Here is a 20,076-nt window from a genome sequence, read left to right as displayed (position 1 = left end):
TCACCACTCCATTTTGCTTCTCCCTTCCTATAGGCAGAAACTCAATAGGAAGTACCTGTGCTAAGGTCTATTCAACACTGGTCTGACCAATCGGAATCCATGCTTCAAGATTGTTTTGATCATGCGAACTGGGATATGTTCCGGGTAGCCTTTGAGAATAACATTGACGCTTATAAGGGATGTCTTTCCCATGGTGACTATAAAAAGCTACCCAAACTAGAAACCACGCAAAACTGAAAGCGCAAACCACTGCATTTAACCATGACAAGGTCACTGGGAATATGGCCAAATACAAACAGTGTAGTTATTCCCTTCGTAAGGCAAACAGGCAAAATGTCAGTATYGAGGCAAAGTGGAGTCGCAATTCAAATGGCTCTGACACGAGACGTATGTGGCAGGATCTACAAACAGTCACGGATTACAAAGGGAAAACCAGCCACGCCGCGGACACCGACGTCTTGCTCCTAGACAAGCTAAACACCTTCTTAGCCCGCTTTGAGGACAACGCAGTGCCACCGACGCGGCCCGCTCCCAAAGACTGTGGGCTCTCATTCTCTGTGGCCGAATGTGAGTAGGACGTTTTTAAGTATGTTAACCCTTGCAATGCTGCTGGCCCAGACGGCATCCTAGCCGCGTCCTCAGAGCATGCGCAGACCAGTTGGCTGGAGTGTTTATGGACATATTCAATCTCTCCCAATACCAGTCTGCTGTCCCCACTTGCTTCAAGATGTCCACCGTTGTTCCTGTACCCAAGAAAGCAAAGGTAACTGAGCTAAATGACTACTGCTCCGTAGCACTCACTTCTGTCATAATGAAGTGCTTTGTGAGGCTAGTTAAGGATCATATCACCTCTACCTTAATTGAAGTGGGTCTAGTATGTCAGTTTTCTTACTGCCCAAATAGATTCACAGACAATGCAATCGCCATTGCACTGCACATAGCCCTATCCCATCTGGACAAGAGGAATACCTACYTCAGAATGTTGTTCATTGACTATAGCTCAGCCTTCAACACCATAGTACCCTCCAAGCTTATCATTACGTTTGGGGCCCTGGATCTGAACCCCGCCCTGTGCAACTGGGTCCTGGACTTCCTGATGAGCCTCCCTCAGATGGTGAAGGTAGGAAACAACACTTCCACTTTGCTGATCCTCAACACAGGGGCCCCAGAAATGTGCGTGCTCAGCCCTCTCCTGTACTCCCTGTTCACCCATGACTGCATGACCACGTACGCCTCCAACCCAATCATCAAGTTTGCAGATGACACTACAGTAGTAGGCCTGATTACCAACAATGACGAGACCACCTACAGGGAGGAGGTGAGAGCCCTGGCTGAGTGGTGCCAAGAAAATAACCTCTCCCTCAACATCAACAAAACAAAGGAGCTGATCGGGGATTTCAGGAAACAGCAGAGGGAGCACGCCCCTATCCACTGCGACGGGACCACGGTGAAGGTGGAAAGCTTCAAGTTCCTTGGCGTTCACATCACTGACAATCTGAAATGGTCCACCCACACAGACAGTTTGGTGAAGAAGGCACAACAGTGCCTATTCAACCTTTTTAGGAGGCTGAAGAAATTCGGCTTGGCCCCTAAGACCCTCACAAACTTTTACAGATGCATAGGTCCCGTGTGGCTCAGTTGGTAGAGCATGGCGCTTGCAACGCCAGGGTTGTGGGTTCAATTCCCACGGGGGGACCAGGATGAATATGTATGAACTTTCCAATTTGTAAGTCGCTCTGGATAAGAGCGTCTGCCAAATGACTTAAATGTAAAATGTAATAATTAAGAGCATCCTGTRGGGTTGTATCACCGCCTAGTACGGCAACTGCACCGCCCGCAACCGCAGGGCTCTCCAGAGGGTGGTACGGTCTGCCCAATGCATCAGCGGGGGCACACTGCCTACAGCACCCAATGTCATGAAGGCCAAGAAGATCCTCAAGGACCTCAGCCACCCGAACCACGGCCTGTTCACCCCGCTGCCATCCAGAAGCGAGGACAGTACAGGTGCATCAAAGCTGGGACCGAGAGACTAAACTGCTTTACTCATCTCATATGTATATACTGTATTATATTCTACTGTATTTCATCAATGCCACTCCGACATTGCTCATCCTAATAATTATGTATTTCTTAATTCCATTCTTTTACTTTTTAGATTTGTTTATTGTTGAGAATTCTTAGATACTACTGCACTGTTGGAGCTATGAACACAAGCATTTTGCTACACCTGCAATAACACCTGCTAAATATGTGTATGTGGCCAATACAATTTAGATTTTAACTCTTGTTTAATTATTTCTCATGGTTTGTGATTTGACAGATTTGTCAAATCATGTGATAACTTTTAACCTTTCTGCCCTTGCATTTATGGCAGTGTAAGTTGTTGTTTATATCATATATTAATCAGGTAAATTAGACATTGAACTTGAACCCTGTGACAATCCTGGCTCCAGCTGTTGGACAGTTAAAAAATGTATAGGGACATTTCAGAAATGCAGTGTAACATTTAGTGTCTGTTTATGTTATGTGGTGAACACAGTTTTCATGGGCACACAAATCCCCCAAAATCTATGCGATTGCAAAATCAAATTCTTCTAACCAGAACGGTTCTTCTTCAATAATTATGCATAATACTTGTTGGATGCACATTTTGGGTCGCGCTGTTTACTTATGCCGTGATATATTCACACCATCTGATCCAGGAAGGAGTTTTCTGAATGACAGTCAAGTGACGAACAGCTGTTGTGATAGCGCATGTGATGCAACAACAGCCCAAGTGCTGGAAAAAAGGTGTTTGCGAGGAATGTCCCAAATATTTTGGAGTCTCATTCGTTACGCCGGTGAAGACCGTTGTGCCTGGATTCACGTTGGATCTAATATCTCTAGCGAATTGATGTTGATCATCGGTTCTCTGCTTGATTTACAGCAGGTTCTCATTTAGAATTAACAGAGAAAGCATCAAGGTAATGAGTTCATGTTTTTGTGCCTCGGATTGGACACTGCTGTGTGCAATTGTGTAGGACTACAGCGCTATTCCTATGAATTATTCTGGATATAATGACGACAAATTACATAGAGAGCATAGTGGGCTTATTCACACTATTATCTGGTAATTAAATAACATGACAAATACATTTTGTTTTCCATGTTACACCTGCAATTTTAAACAATACAAGGGGCTTGAAAAGGCCAACTTGAATTTGGAGCTCAGAAATTCAAGTACTGGAATACTTTTAACTTGAAAATCAGACATTTTCTAAATTTGGTGTTTGAAAGTCTTAGTCATTATTGTAGCCAATTTATGAGTTCTCCTGCTCCCTTTGTAATTATCAGTGATTTCATTTCTGGTCAGTTTTTTTGAGAGATGTGGTCACTTACATTTGTTTCCCGCAGCTTCAATTGAAGGGTGTTGCGTTACACTGTGGTAAAACCACATGTGGGTATTATGAGGACATCTAATGCAGGCTTCAACTTGACTTTCCATACAAATCCTTCCATTACTAAAGGAACCTGGTTTTTGGTCGCTTTCTCACTATAAAAACAGCGATGGTGACATTAAAATGGTGAGATTAATGCTACCACTATTCATGGATCTTTGTGTGCCTGCGTCGGCCACATAGACTACAGTGAAATGCTGACCACCCGCCAAGGTGGCTGGTGGAATGGACATCTTACCCGCCAATACCAAAATCTACCCGAATTTGGCAGGTGGCGTACCAATTTTAGGCCCTGTGTGCATCTATATGGTTTTTTCTATACACAAAATACATTAGTGCAACCCATGAGGCAGATTTTTTTTTCTTCTCCATCAGATGACAACAGACGTCACTGGCAGCCACAAGTAAATGAGCGTACAATGAAAAAGCAAGGTATTTGTTTGCAAAATGTATGCATGGCCATCATATTTCTGTTTATCATAGGAAATGTAGCTGGCAAAAAAATATATTGTTTTCCTCAAAGTTAATCTTGCATTTTGACTTGCTACCAGAGAAACCACACCGAAGGAACGTAATGGAGAACATTAGCCTACAGGTCAGTCAGAGCGCTCTCTGGTGATCCAATGATGAGAGCAAAGATATTTAATCTGAGTGGAGAAGTGCAATCGAACCACAAAATTTGTCCTTTTACGTTCATGACTTGCAGCGACCCTGACTGAAGCCGAGCGGAAGCATTTTAGATCTGCGTTTAGAAAACGCAGCAAGATATTTTTTATCTTTCCTTCTCTGCATGAAAAATGCAGAATCCTGTGTTGTGCTAGGCCCATGTTGTATTGGTGGAGTTATGGTCCAATTTGCATTCCTCTAAGTACACATATGGAACTGCATTTTTGCTTCAAACCATTTAAAAATGTGTATCCCAATGTCACACATTGACCCCATTTTATTTATAGAAATACATGTGCGAGGCAGCTATATCTATCCCCCAACCTCCTATCAGTGCAGTCTAGCTAGCCTGTGTGATGAGTAGGGTTGCACATTTTGGGGAATATTCAGAGGTGGAAATTTACCGTGGGAATTAATGGAAATCTATGCAAATTATATTAATGCCATTTAAATGTAGATGTTTTTTGCATTGGATATATTGACCATATCATATGAAGACAAAAACATAAACCTTTTACCTTTTATAAGTAGAGATATTTGCAAATGATTACATCCTTCCAATAGAAATTTTAAAATACTATTTAGTTATGAATTTAACTTTAATTCAATGAGTTGATTCTTCACATGGGATGATTTCACTGAACAACAAAAGAATATTGAATGATCCCCATTGAGCCATCACATCTCCCAAAAACGTTTTCAACATACATCTGTAAAATTATACTTTCTAGACTAAAGCTTTGGTTGTCTTCCTCTCAGGCTTCCATGTCTTCTCCCTGGACCTCCTCAATGTCCACCTCTTGAACATCAGACTCTGAGGCCTAAACTTCCCTGTCACTTTCCAACCTTGTTGAGGTTGGCTCATTGTCAGGCTCAAAAAAGCCTCAAATTTGCCCGGATGGCCACCAATTTTTCAACCCTTGTATTGGTCAGCATGTTGCGTACTTTGATGTATGTGTTCCCAAACAAGGACCAGTTGCTCTCTGAGGCGGCTGATGTTGGTGGGATTTGGAGGATGATGGAGGCAACGGGAAAGAGCCTCAGATCCACAAAGTCCCTTCCACCAGGTGGCTGATGAGATATGTTGGCACGACTGCCATATTGCATCTCCATCCCAAAGCCCTTGCTTGGAAGTGTACTTCGCCAGACGGCAAAGAACCTTGCCCTCATCCAGGCCAAGGTGGCGAGACACAGTAGTGATGACGTTGCAGAAGTCTTCACGCTTTTTGATGTATTTCAGAACTGCAGTTTCCACTGCTTGGAGCAACAGTGAAGTGGGCAAGGCAGTACGGATTTATTCTCTTACAACTGCAAGCAGAGTCTGAACATCAGACAGGATGGCATTGTCTCCCTCAATCCATGCAATGGCTACTGCTATAGGTTTCAGGCTGCTTACCACTCTCTCTCAAAATACATAATCCAGGAGGATCCTCTTGATAGGGCTGTCCATATCGGCAGACTGTGATATGGCCGTTTCTTGGAGAGACTCCTTCCTCTCCAGGAGACTCAAACATGATGACAATACCACCCGAACGGGTTCTTGCTGGGCAGCTTCAATGTGGTGCTCTTATTCTTCTCACTTTGCTTGGTGGGGTAGATTGCTGCTATAACTTGATGACCTTTCACATACCTAACCATTTCATTGGCTCTCTTGTAGAGTGTATCATTGTTTTCAGTACCATGATGTCCTTGAAGAGCAGATTCAATGCATGACCAGCACAGCCAATGGGTGTGATGTGATGGTAGGACTCCTCCACTTCAGACCAAGCAGCCTTCATGTTCGCAGCATTGTCTGTCACCAGTGCAAATACCTTATTTTGTCCAAGGTCATTGATGACTGCATTCAGCTCATCTGCAATGTAGAGACCGGTGTGTCTGTTGTCCCTTGTGTCTGTGCTATTGTAGAATACTGGTTGAGGGGTGGAGATTATGTAGTTAATTATTCCTTGCCCACGAACATTCAACCACCCATCAGAGATGATTCCAATACAGTCTGCTTTCTCTATGATTTGCTTGACCTTCACTTGAACTCTGCATCCAGCAAACTAGTGGATAAAGCATGTCTGGTTAGAGGGGTGTATGCTGGGCGAAGAACATTCATAAATCTCTTCCAATACACATTGCCTGTGAGCATCAGAGGTGAACCAGTTGCATACACCGCTTGAGCAAGACATTCATCGGCATTTCTCTGACTACGTTCCTCCATTAAGTCAAAACAACTTCTGAGTCCAGGAGGACCATGAGATGTTGCTATCGATAAGATGTCTGATTCATCATTTTCACCTCGAATAGAAGTAGGAGGACTTTTGTCAGAGGTTGCTTGTTGTGAGCGCTGAGGGAACTTTATGCACTTGGCCAGATAATTGTGTCTGTTGCATTCTTCACACATGATTTGGCACAGTATTTGCAAATGTACACAGCTTTTCCTTCTGCATTAGCTGCAGTGAAATGTCTCCACACATCAGATAGTGCCCGTGGCGTTTTCCTGTAAAAATGAGAAGTTAGATTAAACAACTCCTTTGTAAGATAAATGTTTTAAAATGAAACATGTACAGTTGAAGTCAGAAGTTTACATACACCTTAGCCAAATACATTTAAACTCCAGTTTTTCACAATTGCTGACATTTAATCCTCGTAAAAATTCCATGTCTTAGGTCAGTTAGGATCACCACTTTATTTTAACGTGAAATGTCAGAATAATAGTAGAGTGAATGATTTATTTCAGCTTTTATTACTTTCATCACATTCCCAGTGGGTCAGAAGTTTACATACACTCTATTAGTATTTGGTAGCATTGCCTTTAAATTGTTTAACTTGGGTAAAACGTTTCGGGTAGCCTTCCACAATAAGTTGGGTGAATTTTGGCCCACAAAAAAGGTTCACTGTTAGCTTATAACCTTTTTGATAAATTTAAGCAGAATTCCCCAAATTCCAGGGCTTAACTTCCCATGGAAGATTTCCAGAAATTTCCCAGAAAGTTTCCAACCATTTACAACCCTAGTGAAGAGGATACTCTACTTTCCCGTTCAGAGAGTATCCCTTGAAGCTTTGAATCAAGGGCTGGCCCAGTCAGTGGCACTGCACCTGGAGTTAATGGTGACTGAGTGGATTCCACTGCTGCTGTCTGGACTACATGGCAGAGAGGATTCCATTGGCTAGCTAGCCTCTCTTCTGTTTTTAGTGGAGTTGCCCCTCCCAGTCAGTTTGTCCACTGATGCAAAGGACTCCCCATAGCAAAGACAGTTCTCCCCATTGTCTGAGGGGACCCCACTTATTACTGTGAATGGGAGCCCAGGGGATCTCTCATTGTCAACACACACACACCCTGCCCTTCAGTCCCAGGGGCCGGTAAACAGTYGACCCAGCATGCGGGGCTAGGCAGCCTGGCAGCACCTGCACTAAAAATAACTGACTGGTGCACAAGTCAAAAATATACATGCGTTCACATCGAAATGGACGTTCAGCCTGCTGTTTGCATGACAGGAGTCCTGTTACATAATGCTACACCAGCAGAGGGTACATGTAATTTGTGTACATGTTTAGGCTACTTGTTTTAAACAAGCATCTCATCTGGATTTAATGAATCACATTTGAGCCTACATTAGCTTCACAATGATCCTTATTGGAAACTGCAAGTGCCACTTTCCTCAGTAAAATCTGTCATATAATTACACGGGCTAAGCTTTTGAATGCTTGTTTAAAACAAAGCTAAATCTGTAACATGGTGGGATTAACAATGCATTGTGGGAAGTATCCTGTATAAAAATTGCGTATCCAGGAGCAGTTTTAGTCATGTTGCTATGATGCATTCCAAGCCTTTACTCTCCAGAAGCTAGCAATTGAGGATGTTTGCTCCACTGTAGGACAAGATGCCTGTTTGTATTAAGGGCAGTCTGCTTGACTGAGGGTATCCTTGTCTGCTTTACAGCCCACTGGCTTGTGCCACAGCAGGTTTATTATCAGACTTTCTCATTTTATTAGAGAGACTCTTCATTGCCTGAACACAGCATGCAGGTTTCACGTGGTCCCTATGCTTCAGGAAGCTTTCACTGACGACCTGTCTTATGGTGTGTGTGTGTCTGCAAGTTTCTGTTCTACATAAGGATGTGTGTCTGCTTGCCAGTTTTACACCTGCATGAATCAGTAAAAGGAGTGAATGCACAGAGGCTACAATACTAGTCTTGTTTGTGAGTGGGTAGATCTATTGGTACCAAGAAGAAAAAACCCATAGACACGTCAGCCCAGAAGGACTGGAATTGAATACCCCTGGGCATAGCTAGCACATCAACTAGGCTACATGACAACATGGAACATACACAACCTGAAACATGAAATGATTGAACAGGAATTGGTACTGTGGGATGAACCTGTTTGGATAAACCCATTATATGCAATCTATAGATGAGGTCATCTATTTTCTTTGGTTGCTATCATGAGTAGTCTGAGCTCTGAATCACAGCCTAGGCTCTGTAGTGTATGTCATGCATACTATCAGTAGGTTAATTATCCATGAAGCCATTGTGGAAAGAAGTTGTAAACGGGCACAAAGTGTGCTGTAGATGGCATGTTGCCCCCTATTCTGAAGTGCTAGCCTATGTGTCACTGGTTGTCAGAGGCTACTGTTGTGGCAGACGACCTGTGAAGTAGTGCCGACGCTGTCAGTTGAAAATCTGTCAAAACAATTGAGAGCTACAGTAACACACAGGCTGACTGTTCATCTGGCCCTGTCTGCACTTCTTCCTTGACAGACCATTGAAGGCCCTGGGTTTCTGCTGCCCTGAGATCAATTAGACTCCTATTTATGCAGGCTCATAGCCAGTCATTAGTTAATTCAATTGATTTGGTGTTACCGTAAGGGGAAATTCAATCAAATTTGGTTTTCTCGTAAAAAAGTGTCTCCTGACTCTGTCAATTGGAGATCTGGACAAACAGGCGAGAGAAAAAAGGAGAGGACTGGAGAAAATAAAGGAAAGTGGTAGGTCTAGATGCTATGTGCCAGGCGAATTAATTTAATTACAATTATTATTATTTTTTGCATACGTAACTCAATGCGGTAATGAGAATATTGTTGGAGTTTATGTTATGAATGTTTAGTGTAGGCCTACTGATCTGCACCTACATGTACCTAGATTGCTGTCGCTAATTTACAACAATGGTACTCTGTAGATCAGTTGGTAGGACATGGGGCTTGCAAGTCCAGGACTATGGGTTCAATTCCCGGGCGCCACCCATAAGTAAAAATGTATGCTTGCATGACTAAGTTGCTTTGGATTAAAGGGTGTGCTAAATTGCATATCTATATCATATCAACAACGTTATAGATATAAGTTGATTAAATAGACCCTTTTTATGTGGACATTTTCTGTAGGGGGAAATGAGCACTTTCATGAATTTTGTGTCTTGATTATTTTTCAAAGTTCTCCACCCTTCCAAATATAGAGCAACTCTTTTTGTATCCATTTCCTTCCTAATGTGTTGTGTGTGTGTTGTAAACTATGTGAGTGCAGTTCTGACTGTGCAGGCCGGCCGGCTGGCAGGCACACCCACAATAATGGACTGCTGTGAGAAGTGGTTGTGGTCGTGTCTCTCACATTCCTGTCTGAGCTCTCTCTCCCTCCCTCTCTATTACTCTCTGGCAAGCTCCTAACAACACAGTTTGTCCTCCCACTCCCTCTTCCTACTCCCACTTTCTCTTAGTTACTTTCTAAAACACACACGTGTGTGTGATATATATATATATATATCACACAACATTCACATTTTTATTTGTCACATGTACTTGTTTAGCAGATGTTATTGCGGGTGTATCGAAATGCTTGTGCTTCTAGTTCCAGCAGTGCAGCAATATCTTCTAAGTAATATCTAACAATTTCACAACAAAAACTTAATACGCACACATCTAAAGTAAAGGAATTAAGAATATATAAATATATGGACGAGCAATGTCAGAGCGGCATAGACTAAGATACAGTAGATGGTATAGAATACTATATATACATATGAGATGAGTAATGCAAGATATGTAAACATTATTAAAGTGACTAGTGTTCCATTTATTATAGTGGCCAATGATATCAAGTCTGTATATAGGTAGCAGCCTCTCTTTGCTAGTGATGGCTATTTAACAGTCTGGCCTTGAGATAAAGTTGTTTTTCAGTCTCTCGGTCCCAGCTTTGATGCAACTGTACTGACCTCGACTTCTGGATGGTAGGGGGGTGAACAGGCAGTGGCTCGGGTGGTTGTTGTTCTTGATGATCTTTTTGGCCTTCCTGTGACATCGGGTGCTGTAGGTGTCAAGGGGGGGCAGGTAGTTTGCCCCTGGTGATGCGTTGTGCAGACCATACCACCCTCTGGAGAGCCCTGCGGTTGTGCCGTACCAGATGGTGATACAGCCCGACAGGATGCTCTCAATTGTGCATCTATAAAAGTTTGAGGGTTTTCGGTGACAAGCCAAATTTCTTCTGCCTCCTGAGGTTGAAGAGGCGCTGTTGCGCCGCCTTCACCACACTTTCTTTGTGGGTGGACCATTTCAGTTCGTCAGTGATTATGGACACAGGAACTTAACTTTCCACCTTCTCCACTGCTGTCCCGTCGATGTGGATAGGGGATGCTCCCTCTGCTGTTTTCCTGAAGTCCACGATCATCTCCTTTTGTTTTGTTGAGTATTTTCCTGACACCACACTCCCAGAGCCCTCACCCCCTCCCTGTAGGCTGCATCGTCGTTGTTGGTAATCAAGCCTACTATTGTAGTGTCGTCTGCAAACTTGATGATTTGAGTTGGAGGCGTGCATGGCCATACAGTCATGGGTGAACAGGGAGTACAGGAGGGGACTGAGCACGCACCCTTGTGTTGAGGATCAGCGAAGTGGAGGTGTTGTATCCTACCTTCACGACCTGGGGGGGCAGCCCATCAGGAAGTCCAGGACCCAATTGCACAGGGCAGGGTTCAGACCCAGGGCATCAAGCTTAATGATGAACTTGGATGGTACATTGACTAACTCAGCATTCAACAGCATTCTTACATGGGTATTCCTCTTATCCAGATGGGATAGGGCAGTGTGCAATGTGATGGTGATTGCATCGTCTGTGGACCTATTGGGGCGGTAGGCAAATTGAAGTGGGTCTAGAGTGACAGGTAAGGTGGAGGTGATTTGATCCTTGACAAGTCTCTCAAAGCACTTGATGACAGAAGTGAGTGCCACGGGGTGATAGCCATTTAGTTAATTTAGTTCACATGTCAATATTATTCTCCAAAGCTACCCGGAACATATCCCAGTCCGCGTGACCAAAACAATCTTGAAGCGTGGATTCCGATTGGTCAGACCAGTGTTGAATAGTCCTTAGCACGGGTACCGACCCGTTTTAGTTTCTACCTATAGGAAGGGAAGAGCAAAATGGAGTCGTGGTCAGATTTGCCGAAAGGAGGGCGGGTGAGGGCCTTGTATGCATCCTGGAAGTTGGAATAACAATGGTCGAGTATTTTTCCAGCGCGAGTGCTACAGTCGATATGCTGATAGAATTTAGGAAGCCTTTTTCTCATTTGCTTTGTTAAAATCCCCCGCTACAATAAATGCAGCCTCAGGATATGTGATTTCCAGTTTGCATAAAGTCCAAGTTCCTTGAGGGCCGTCGTGGTATCGGCTTGAGGGGAGATATACACGGCTGTGACAATAACCGAATTCTCTTGGGAGATAATACGGTCGGCATTTAATTGAAGCATTCTAGGTCGGGTGAACAAAAGGACTTGAGTTTCTGAATGTTAGCACAATCACACAATGAGTCGTTAATCTTGAGACATACACCCCGCCCTTTTTCTTCTCGGGGAGATGTTTATTCCTGTCGGCGCGATGTAATGAGAATCCAGCTGGCTGGACCGACTCTGACAGTATATCCCAAGAGAACCATTTCCGTGAAACAGAGTATGTTACAATCCCTGATGTCTCTCTGGAAAGAAACCCTTACCCTGATCTCATCAACCTTGTTATCCTGGGCCTGAAATATTAACGAGTAATATGCTCGGAAGCGGTGGGTGGTGTGCACGCCCCTTGAGTCTGACTAGAAGACTGCTCCGACTTCCTCTTCTCCGCCGGCGTTTTTTTTGGGTCGGCCTCTGGAATCAGTTCAATTGCCCTGGGTGGTGCGAACAAAGGATCCGCTTCGGGAAAGTCATATTCTTTGTTGTAATGCTGGTTTTGTTGTAATGAGTTACTTCCGCTCTGATACGCAATAGCTCTTCCTGGCTGTGTGTAATAACACATACAATATAAGAAATAATACCAAAAAATAAATTTAAATACTGCCAAGTATTACTAGAAGCAAAGCAGCCCTCTCTGTCGGTGCCATCTTTTTGATCACTCACACTGATTACCCTTTTGAGTGTAGAACAATAGTTAGTCGGAGTAATGTTGTTGTGTAATGTGCCAGAGACTGCTGCAAGGGTATTTCAGAAATCTGAACAAAAATGATGAGGCTGGTAGTAGCACTGGAAATGTTCTAATTTTATCTTCCCCCACACTTGTTATAATGCTGTTCTTTTTCAAATGGTGGTTTTGTTTCAGTACTGTAGTAGTAAATCTACCCTGGTGCCTATGTGGTTTWGGCAAGGAATAGCCTACAAAGGATTGGGATGGTAAACGCAAAGAATTTCCACCATAACTAATATACAGATACACTGAGTGTCCAAACATTAGGAACACCTGCTCTTTCTATGGCAGACTGACCAGGTGAATCCAGGTGAAAGCTATGATCCCTTTATTGAAGTCACTTATTAAATCCACTCCTGTCAGTGTAGATGAAGGGGAAGATACCGGTTAAATAAGGATTTTAAGCCTTGAGACATGCATGTGTGCTATTCAGAGGGTGAATGGGCAAGATAACAGATTGAAGCGCCTTTGAACGGGGTATGGTAGTAGATGCCAGGAGCACCGGTTTGAGTGTGTCAAAAACTGCAACGCTGCGGGGTTTCCCGTGTGTATCAAGTATTGTCCACCACCCAAAAGACATCCAGCCAACTTGACACAACTGTGAGACGTGTTGGAGTCAACATAGGCCAGCATCCCTTGTAGAGTCCATGCCCCAACGAATTGAGGCTGCTCTGAGGACAAAAGGGGTGGAACTCATTATTAGAAAGGTGTTCCTAATGTTTTGTAAACATTACATTGAGTTTATGTAGTGTGTGTGGCTTGTGTTTTTCACTGCTAATTTCCCCCACTCTTTTTCTGCAGGTGTGGTAGAGGGGGACCTGGCTGCAGTAGAGGCCTATAAGTCATCAGGGGGGGACATCGCCAGGCAGCTGACGTCCGACGAGGTGCGCCTTCTCAACCGGCCCTCGGCCTTTGACGACGGCTTCACCCTGGTCCACCTGGCCATCCGCTTCCAGAGGAAGGACATGCTGGCCGTGCTCCTCACTGAGGTCAGGACGACATGCAGGCCCTGCCAATGTATTAGCTGCAATGGTACAGGTCAAAGACTTTATTTATTCAGCTGTACCAGTTAGTGTAAATTAAATGTGCTGGTAAATAGTCACTCCATCTCCAGGTTGAGTTAGTTTCTACTTGTCAATGTTTTGAAGATCCGGCTGATGAATAGCTGTGTTCACCTCTATCTACCGGGAGAGGACACAGTGGATGGGATGTGTTCCATTGAGCTGTGGTGTGTGTGTGGCAGATCAATGGGTGTGTAAACATGATCCCAGATTATCCCAATGCTGACTGGAAGCTTTTATCCCTGTGTGTGTGAGAGTGTGAGTGAGAGAACCCTGGAAGGACTGGCAGGATTTTGTCCGCTAAGGAAGGACCGGGCAGGGTCTACCTGGGGCCAGTTCAGAAGGGTGCAGTGTTACCGAACATTCCGATAGATATAGATTGTGTTAAACAGATATTATTGAAAAGGGAATCGAGTCAGGGATTCTACTCACTACATTTCTCCCTGGAACGCTCTGAATGTTTCACCTGGCTTTCATGCTCCCTAGGTTATATTTGCAGTAGGAGACATTTTATCATTCCTGTGTCACATTCTCTGTCTGTGTCTAGGTGTCCCAGCAGGCAGCTAAGTGTATCCCAGCCATGGTGTGCCCTGAGCTGACGGAGCAGATACGTCGTGAGGTGGCTGCCTCCCTACACCAGCGCAAGGGAGACTTCACCTGCTACTTCCTCACTGACTTGGTCACCTTCACCCTGCCAGCAGGTCAGCCTCCCACTGACCTATTATATACTAGTGCAGTAGTTTTATTTAGCCTAGTTACTGTGTATAGTTGTGGCGTCCTGTTTTTCTGCTCTTCTACACTAAAGCTTCATGTCTTAGGCCTGTATGATGGTAGAATGCATGCTTTGTGTTAGGGAATTGTATGGTGGTTTCCAACTACTCTTGAGAAAAATAATTTCCCTGGCACCATTTTACGGTATTGTCGGATCAACAGGCCAACTGTGTTTATTTCCCAAATCAGGGCTCCAGAATGTGACGATTTGGTCGCGTTTTGCCACTATTTGACTTGGCTGTGCGAGTAAAATATTGAATTGCTTGGAACTGTGCGAGCTGGAAATTCTAGCTGGTCACTTCAGTCAACATTTTCTGTTTTTGGGGAGGCTACAATTATGATTTGGTGAAACACAAGGCTCCAGACTGCAACAATTTAGTCACATTTTGCAACCCTTTGACTTGACTGTGCGAGTGAAGATTAATTGGATGCATCGATGTGTGCTGCACATTCAACATGGTCACCTCACTCCAATTATTTAGGAGGATAAAACCATGATTTGGTCAAACAGTGTGCATTATCCTCATTATCATCCTTATCCTTCCTGTAATGAAAGTGTCTGCCCTGTGCCTGTTTCACTGGCGGAAGCCACTGTCACTCCCTCTCCCCCCCCCGGATGCTCCGAGTAGGTTAAAGAATAGGATAGTGCTGATTGGGCTATTTTTCAGTTAAAAAAGAAAAAATAGTAATTGACCAACGTTGGTTCAATTATTTGAATTCCATTTAGTAAATTTTTTCCCCTGTGAGCTCAATGTGCACATTGCTCAGTTTCTCTATTGATAAATCAGATCAAGCGCGAACTCTGCGATATACTAGGGAGTTGTAGTTTCCAACAGGCCAATTTAGTGCAGAAAAAGTTGTAATTAACTACAATGACCATAATCCATTGGGTGTCTACTTGTCCGGTCTGTTTCTTTTATACCTGCTGCGAATCCGCAATCGAAGGATGGAGAGCAGTTGCTTCGTGAGGTATCTCTACCTGAAAATACATAATCTAAGTGATTTTGATAGTTGGTATTCAGCAGTCATAAAATAATGCCTTATTTACTTGGAAGAACTACTAAAATAGTGATTTTGAAGTAATGTGAATAAATGATGATTAATGGGACTTATTATTTTATTATGTGTTAAAGTATTCAACACAATGCATAGTGCATTAAAATGTAAAAATAAATAATCAAAATAAAAAAAATGGTTGATATTTTTTATAATCGAACCGACCTCAAAAAGCACTAATAGCTCAGCACTACTAAAGGTAGAGAAAAATGTGTTATGATTGAAACATTTCAAAATGCAATAGCATAAGAAAAAAAATCTGAAAGCAACTCGTGACAATTTTTGTGGAGAAGAGGGTCTCATCTTTTGGGGGGTATTGCATGTATTTCTTAACTCTTGATATTGAGTGTTTTAGCATAATTTTAAAACCAAAATAACTGCGCAGGTCGGCCATTGAGGTCAGTCATTTGAGGCCAATAGATGTCATTGGGTAGTATGCTGCAAAGTTTTTTTAGACATAATATTTACTGTTTGAGTAATCAGTTACACTTACAACAGGCAGCCTATTAAAGTAATGATGGACTGTCATTTCTCTTTTCTTATTTGAGCTGTTCTTGCCATAATATGGACTTGGTCTTTTACCAAATAGGGCTATCTTCTGTATACCACCCATACTTTGTCACACACAACTGATTGGCTCAAAGGCATTAAGCAGGAAAGAAATTCCACAAATTAACTTTTAACAAGACACATCTGTTAATTGCATTCCAGGTGACTACCTCATGACTGGTTGAGAGAATGCCAAGAGTGTGCAACGCTGCCATCAAGGCAAAGGATGGCTACTTTGAAAAATCTCATATAAAATATACTTTGATTTGTTTAACACTTTTTTTTGGTTACTGCATGATTCCATATTTGTTATTTCGTAGTTGTGATGTAGAAAATAGTACAAATAAAGAAAAACCCTTGAATGAGTAGGTGTGTCCAAACCTTTTGTCTGGTACTGTATCTTCAATCACATGATCTCAGTAAAACTGTGTATGACTTTAAGGCTCCCAAGTGGCAAAGCGGTCTAAGTCACTGTATGTCAGTGCTAGAAGCATCACTACAGACCCTGGTTCGATTCCAGGCTCTATCACAACCGGCCGTGATTGGGATTCCCATAGGGCGGCGCACAATTGGCCCAGCGTCGTCCAGGTTAGGGTTTGGCCGGGGTAGGCCGTCATTGTAAATATGAATTTGTTCTTAACTGACTTGCCTAGTTAAATAAAATAAAATAGATCGCTCCTTTGAAAAACCAGGGTGGAAAAGTTAGTCTGGAGCCCTGAAAAGCAAAGTAGTATTTTCATATGTACGAAGTTTTTGGTAAGGTACGCAAGGTTGAAAGTACAGCTATTTTAGTTGAATTCCTACTTGAGAAATGGGCTACAATGTGGTTAAAGACGAGAGCTGCAGGGCTGGTAAGCAGTGATGACTGGTATGCAGAGTATTTGGGGAGCATGCAGATGCATTGGCTGTTTTGTTCTGTTGCACAACGTCAATGCATTCATTTACTGAGCTGAAGAATAGCCACTACTATTGTCAAGGGCTCCAAGCGCACACACAGTAGCCCTATAGCTTTATTGTGGAAAGAAAAATACACACAAACAAAACATGGTTTGACATTGGATAGAAAACACTGTCAAATGTGGTGTGTGTAGTTTGCAGAGATGTCAGTTTGTAGAGTTACAGTCAAATCAAATGGTATTTGTCACATGCGCTGAATACAACAGTAGTCCTTACAGTGAAATGCTTACTTACAAGCCCTTAACCAACAATGCAGTTTTAAGAAAAACTATTTACTAAATAAACTTTTGGCTGGAGTATTTGGCAATTTTTAGGGCCTTCCTCTGACACCACCTGGTATAGAGGTCCTGGATGGCAGGAAGCTTGGCCCCAGTGACGTACTGGCCTGTACGCACTACCCTCTGTAATGCCTTGCGGTCGGAGGCCTAGCAGTTGCCTTACCAGGCAGTGAGGCAACCAGTCAAGATGCTCTCGATGGGGCAGCTGTAGAAGTTTTTGAGGATCTGAGGACCCATGCCAAATCTTTTCAGTCTCCTGAGGGGAAAAAGGTTTTGTTCGACTGTCTTGGTGTTTGGACCATGAAAGTTCATTGGTGATGTGGACACCAAGGAACTTGAAGCTTTCAACCTGCTCTACTACAGCCCTGTCGATGAGAATGGGGGCATGCTCAGCCCTCCTTTTCCTGTTGTCCACGATCATCTCCTTTGTCTTGCTCACGTTGAGGGAGAGGTTGTTATCCTGGCACCACACTGCCAGGTCTCTGACCTCCCTATAGGCTGTCTCATCATGTCGGTGATCAGGCCTTCCACGGTTGTCATCTGCAAACTTAATGATGGTGTTGGAGTTGTGCTTGGCCATGCAGTCATGGGTGAACAGGGAGTAGAGAGGACATAGCACGCACCCCTGAGGGGCCCCCGTGTTGAGGATCAGCAAGGCAGATGTGTTGTTACCTACCCTTACCACCTGGGGGCGGCCCGTCAGGATGTCCAGCATCCAGTTGCAGAGGGAGATGTTTAGTCCCAGGGTCCTTAGCTTAGTGATGAGCTTTGAAGGCACTATGTTATTGAATGTTGAGCTGTAGTCTATGAACGGCATTCTCACATATGTGTTCCTTTTGTCCAGGTGGGAAAGGGCAGTGTGGAGTGCAATAGAGATTACATTACATTTGTGGATCTGTTGGTGCGGTATGCAAATTGGAGTGGGTCCAGGGTTTCTGGGATAATGGTGTTGATGTGATTCATGACCAACCTTTCAATGCACTTCATGGCTACAGAAGTGAGTGCTACGGGTCGGTATTCATTTAGGCAGGTTACCTTGGTGTGCCTGAGCACAGGGACTATGTTGGTCTGCTTGAAACATGTTGGTATTACAGACTCTGTCAGGGACAGATTAAATATGTCAGTGAAGACACTTGCCAGTTGGTCAGCGCATGCTCAGTGTACACGTGTACACTCCTGTCACTGGGGAGCTCGTGGCTGTGCTTCCTTTGTAGTCTGTAATAGTTTGCAAGCCCTGCCACATCTGATGAGCTTCGGAGCCGTTGTAGTAGGATTCAATCTTAGTCCTGTATTGACACTTTTCCTGTTTGATGGTTCGTAGCTTATTATCTGCGTCATCTGACCATTTCCGTATTGAGTGAGTCACTGGTAATTCCTGCTTTTAGTTTTTGCTTGTAAGCAGGAATCAGGAGGATAGTTATGGTAAGATTTGCCAAATGGAGGACAAGGGAGAGCTTTGTATGCATCTCTGTGAATGGAGTAAAGGTGGTCTAGAGTTTTTTTTTTTTTTTTCTGGTTGCAAATGTAACATGCTGGTAGAAATGAGGTATAAAGGTTTCCCTGCATTTAAGTCCCCGACCACTAAGAGCGCCGCCTCTGGATGAGCATTCTTTTTTTGTTGTTGCTTATGGCCTTATACAGCTCGTATCGGTTTGTGGTGGTAAGCGGCTACAAAAAATATATTGGTAAATAGTGTGGTTACAGCTTATCATGAGATACTCTACCTCAGGCAAGCAATACCTCGAGACTTCATTAATATTAGATTTCGGTGCACCAGCTGTTATTGACAAATAGACACATACCGCCACCGATTGTCTTGCCGATGCAAGGAAAATCCAGTCAGCTATATGTTATCCATGTCGTCGTTCAGCAGGACATAAGATATTAGCGTTTTTTTTTTTAATGCCCCGTTGGTAGGATAGTCTTGATAGTCTTGATAGGCTCATCCAGTTTATTTTTCCAATGATTGCACGTTGGCTAATAGGACTGATGGTAGAGGCGGGTTACCCACTCACCGTCAGATTCTTAGGCATCCCGACCTACGTCTCTTCTTCATGTGAATGACAGGGATTTAATGAAGCCTTGTCCGGTTTCTGAAGTAAATCCTTCGTGTCCAACTCGTTTTAAAGAAAACATCTTTGTCCAGTACTAGGTGAGTAATCTCTGTTCTGATATCCAGAAGCTCTTTTCGGTCATAAGAGATGGTGGCAGAAACATTATGTACAAAATAAGTTACAAATAACGCAGAAACACGAGCACAGTTGGTTAGGAGCCCGTAAAACGGCAGCCACCTCGACCGGTGCCCGTAAAACGGCAGCTTTGACTCCTGCAACCTCAGGGTATTAAACCCTAATCACTTCAGCCTGGCTTGGTTTTTAACGCGTGTGCAGATCAAGAGGTTAAGACAGATTCACTTTCTTCTCCAAGCCCTAAACTTAATTTCACTGTTGTCAAATAAATACTTGCCCTCTAACTTGCCCTTTTTGAAGTTCTTTGATGATGAACTGTATCAAGTCTCCCTTATGTTGTGTAACTCAATTGAATGCCACCCTAAGTATGTTTTTGTCTGCAGATATCGAGGACTTGCCCCCAACAGTTCAGGAGAAACTGTTTGACGAGGTGCTAGATCGAGATGTACAGAAAGGTGAAATATTGACTTATTTCAGTAACTTAAAATACCACTATTTTACTGAATTGGTGTGTGAGTGAGAGACCGTTGTCATAGTCAACACTGGGTGGCATCTGTATAGTTGCCCATCTCCTCTACTAAATTAGAAGGCTGCTGTATAGTGTTGTATTACAGGTCTGTTCACTGCCTGCCAACAGTGTGCATTCCCTGCTGGCCTTTCTGACATTTTGCCTGCCTTATCGTGTGTGC

General features: G+C 43.4%; 1 protein-coding gene across 1 annotated transcript in view; it reads left to right on the top strand.

The window, feature by feature from the left end:
- The window catches only part of zranb1b (zinc finger, RAN-binding domain containing 1b), a 37,776-nt gene that overhangs the window by 7,723 nt on the left and 9,977 nt on the right, over positions 1-20,076 (top strand). The window contains exons 3-5 of the mRNA XM_024008244.2: positions 13,328-13,515; positions 14,135-14,288; positions 19,771-19,842. Of these exons, the coding sequence (XP_023864012.1) occupies positions 13,328-13,515; positions 14,135-14,288; positions 19,771-19,842 (414 nt within the window). The remainder of the gene's footprint in view (positions 1-13,327; positions 13,516-14,134; positions 14,289-19,770; positions 19,843-20,076) is intronic.

This window comes from Salvelinus sp. IW2-2015, linkage group LG18, assembly GCF_002910315.2.
Source record: "Salvelinus sp. IW2-2015 linkage group LG18, ASM291031v2, whole genome shotgun sequence".
Taxonomy (NCBI): Eukaryota; Metazoa; Chordata; class Actinopteri; order Salmoniformes; family Salmonidae; genus Salvelinus; species Salvelinus sp. IW2-2015.
This window is presented reverse-complemented; position numbering and strand designations above follow the sequence as displayed.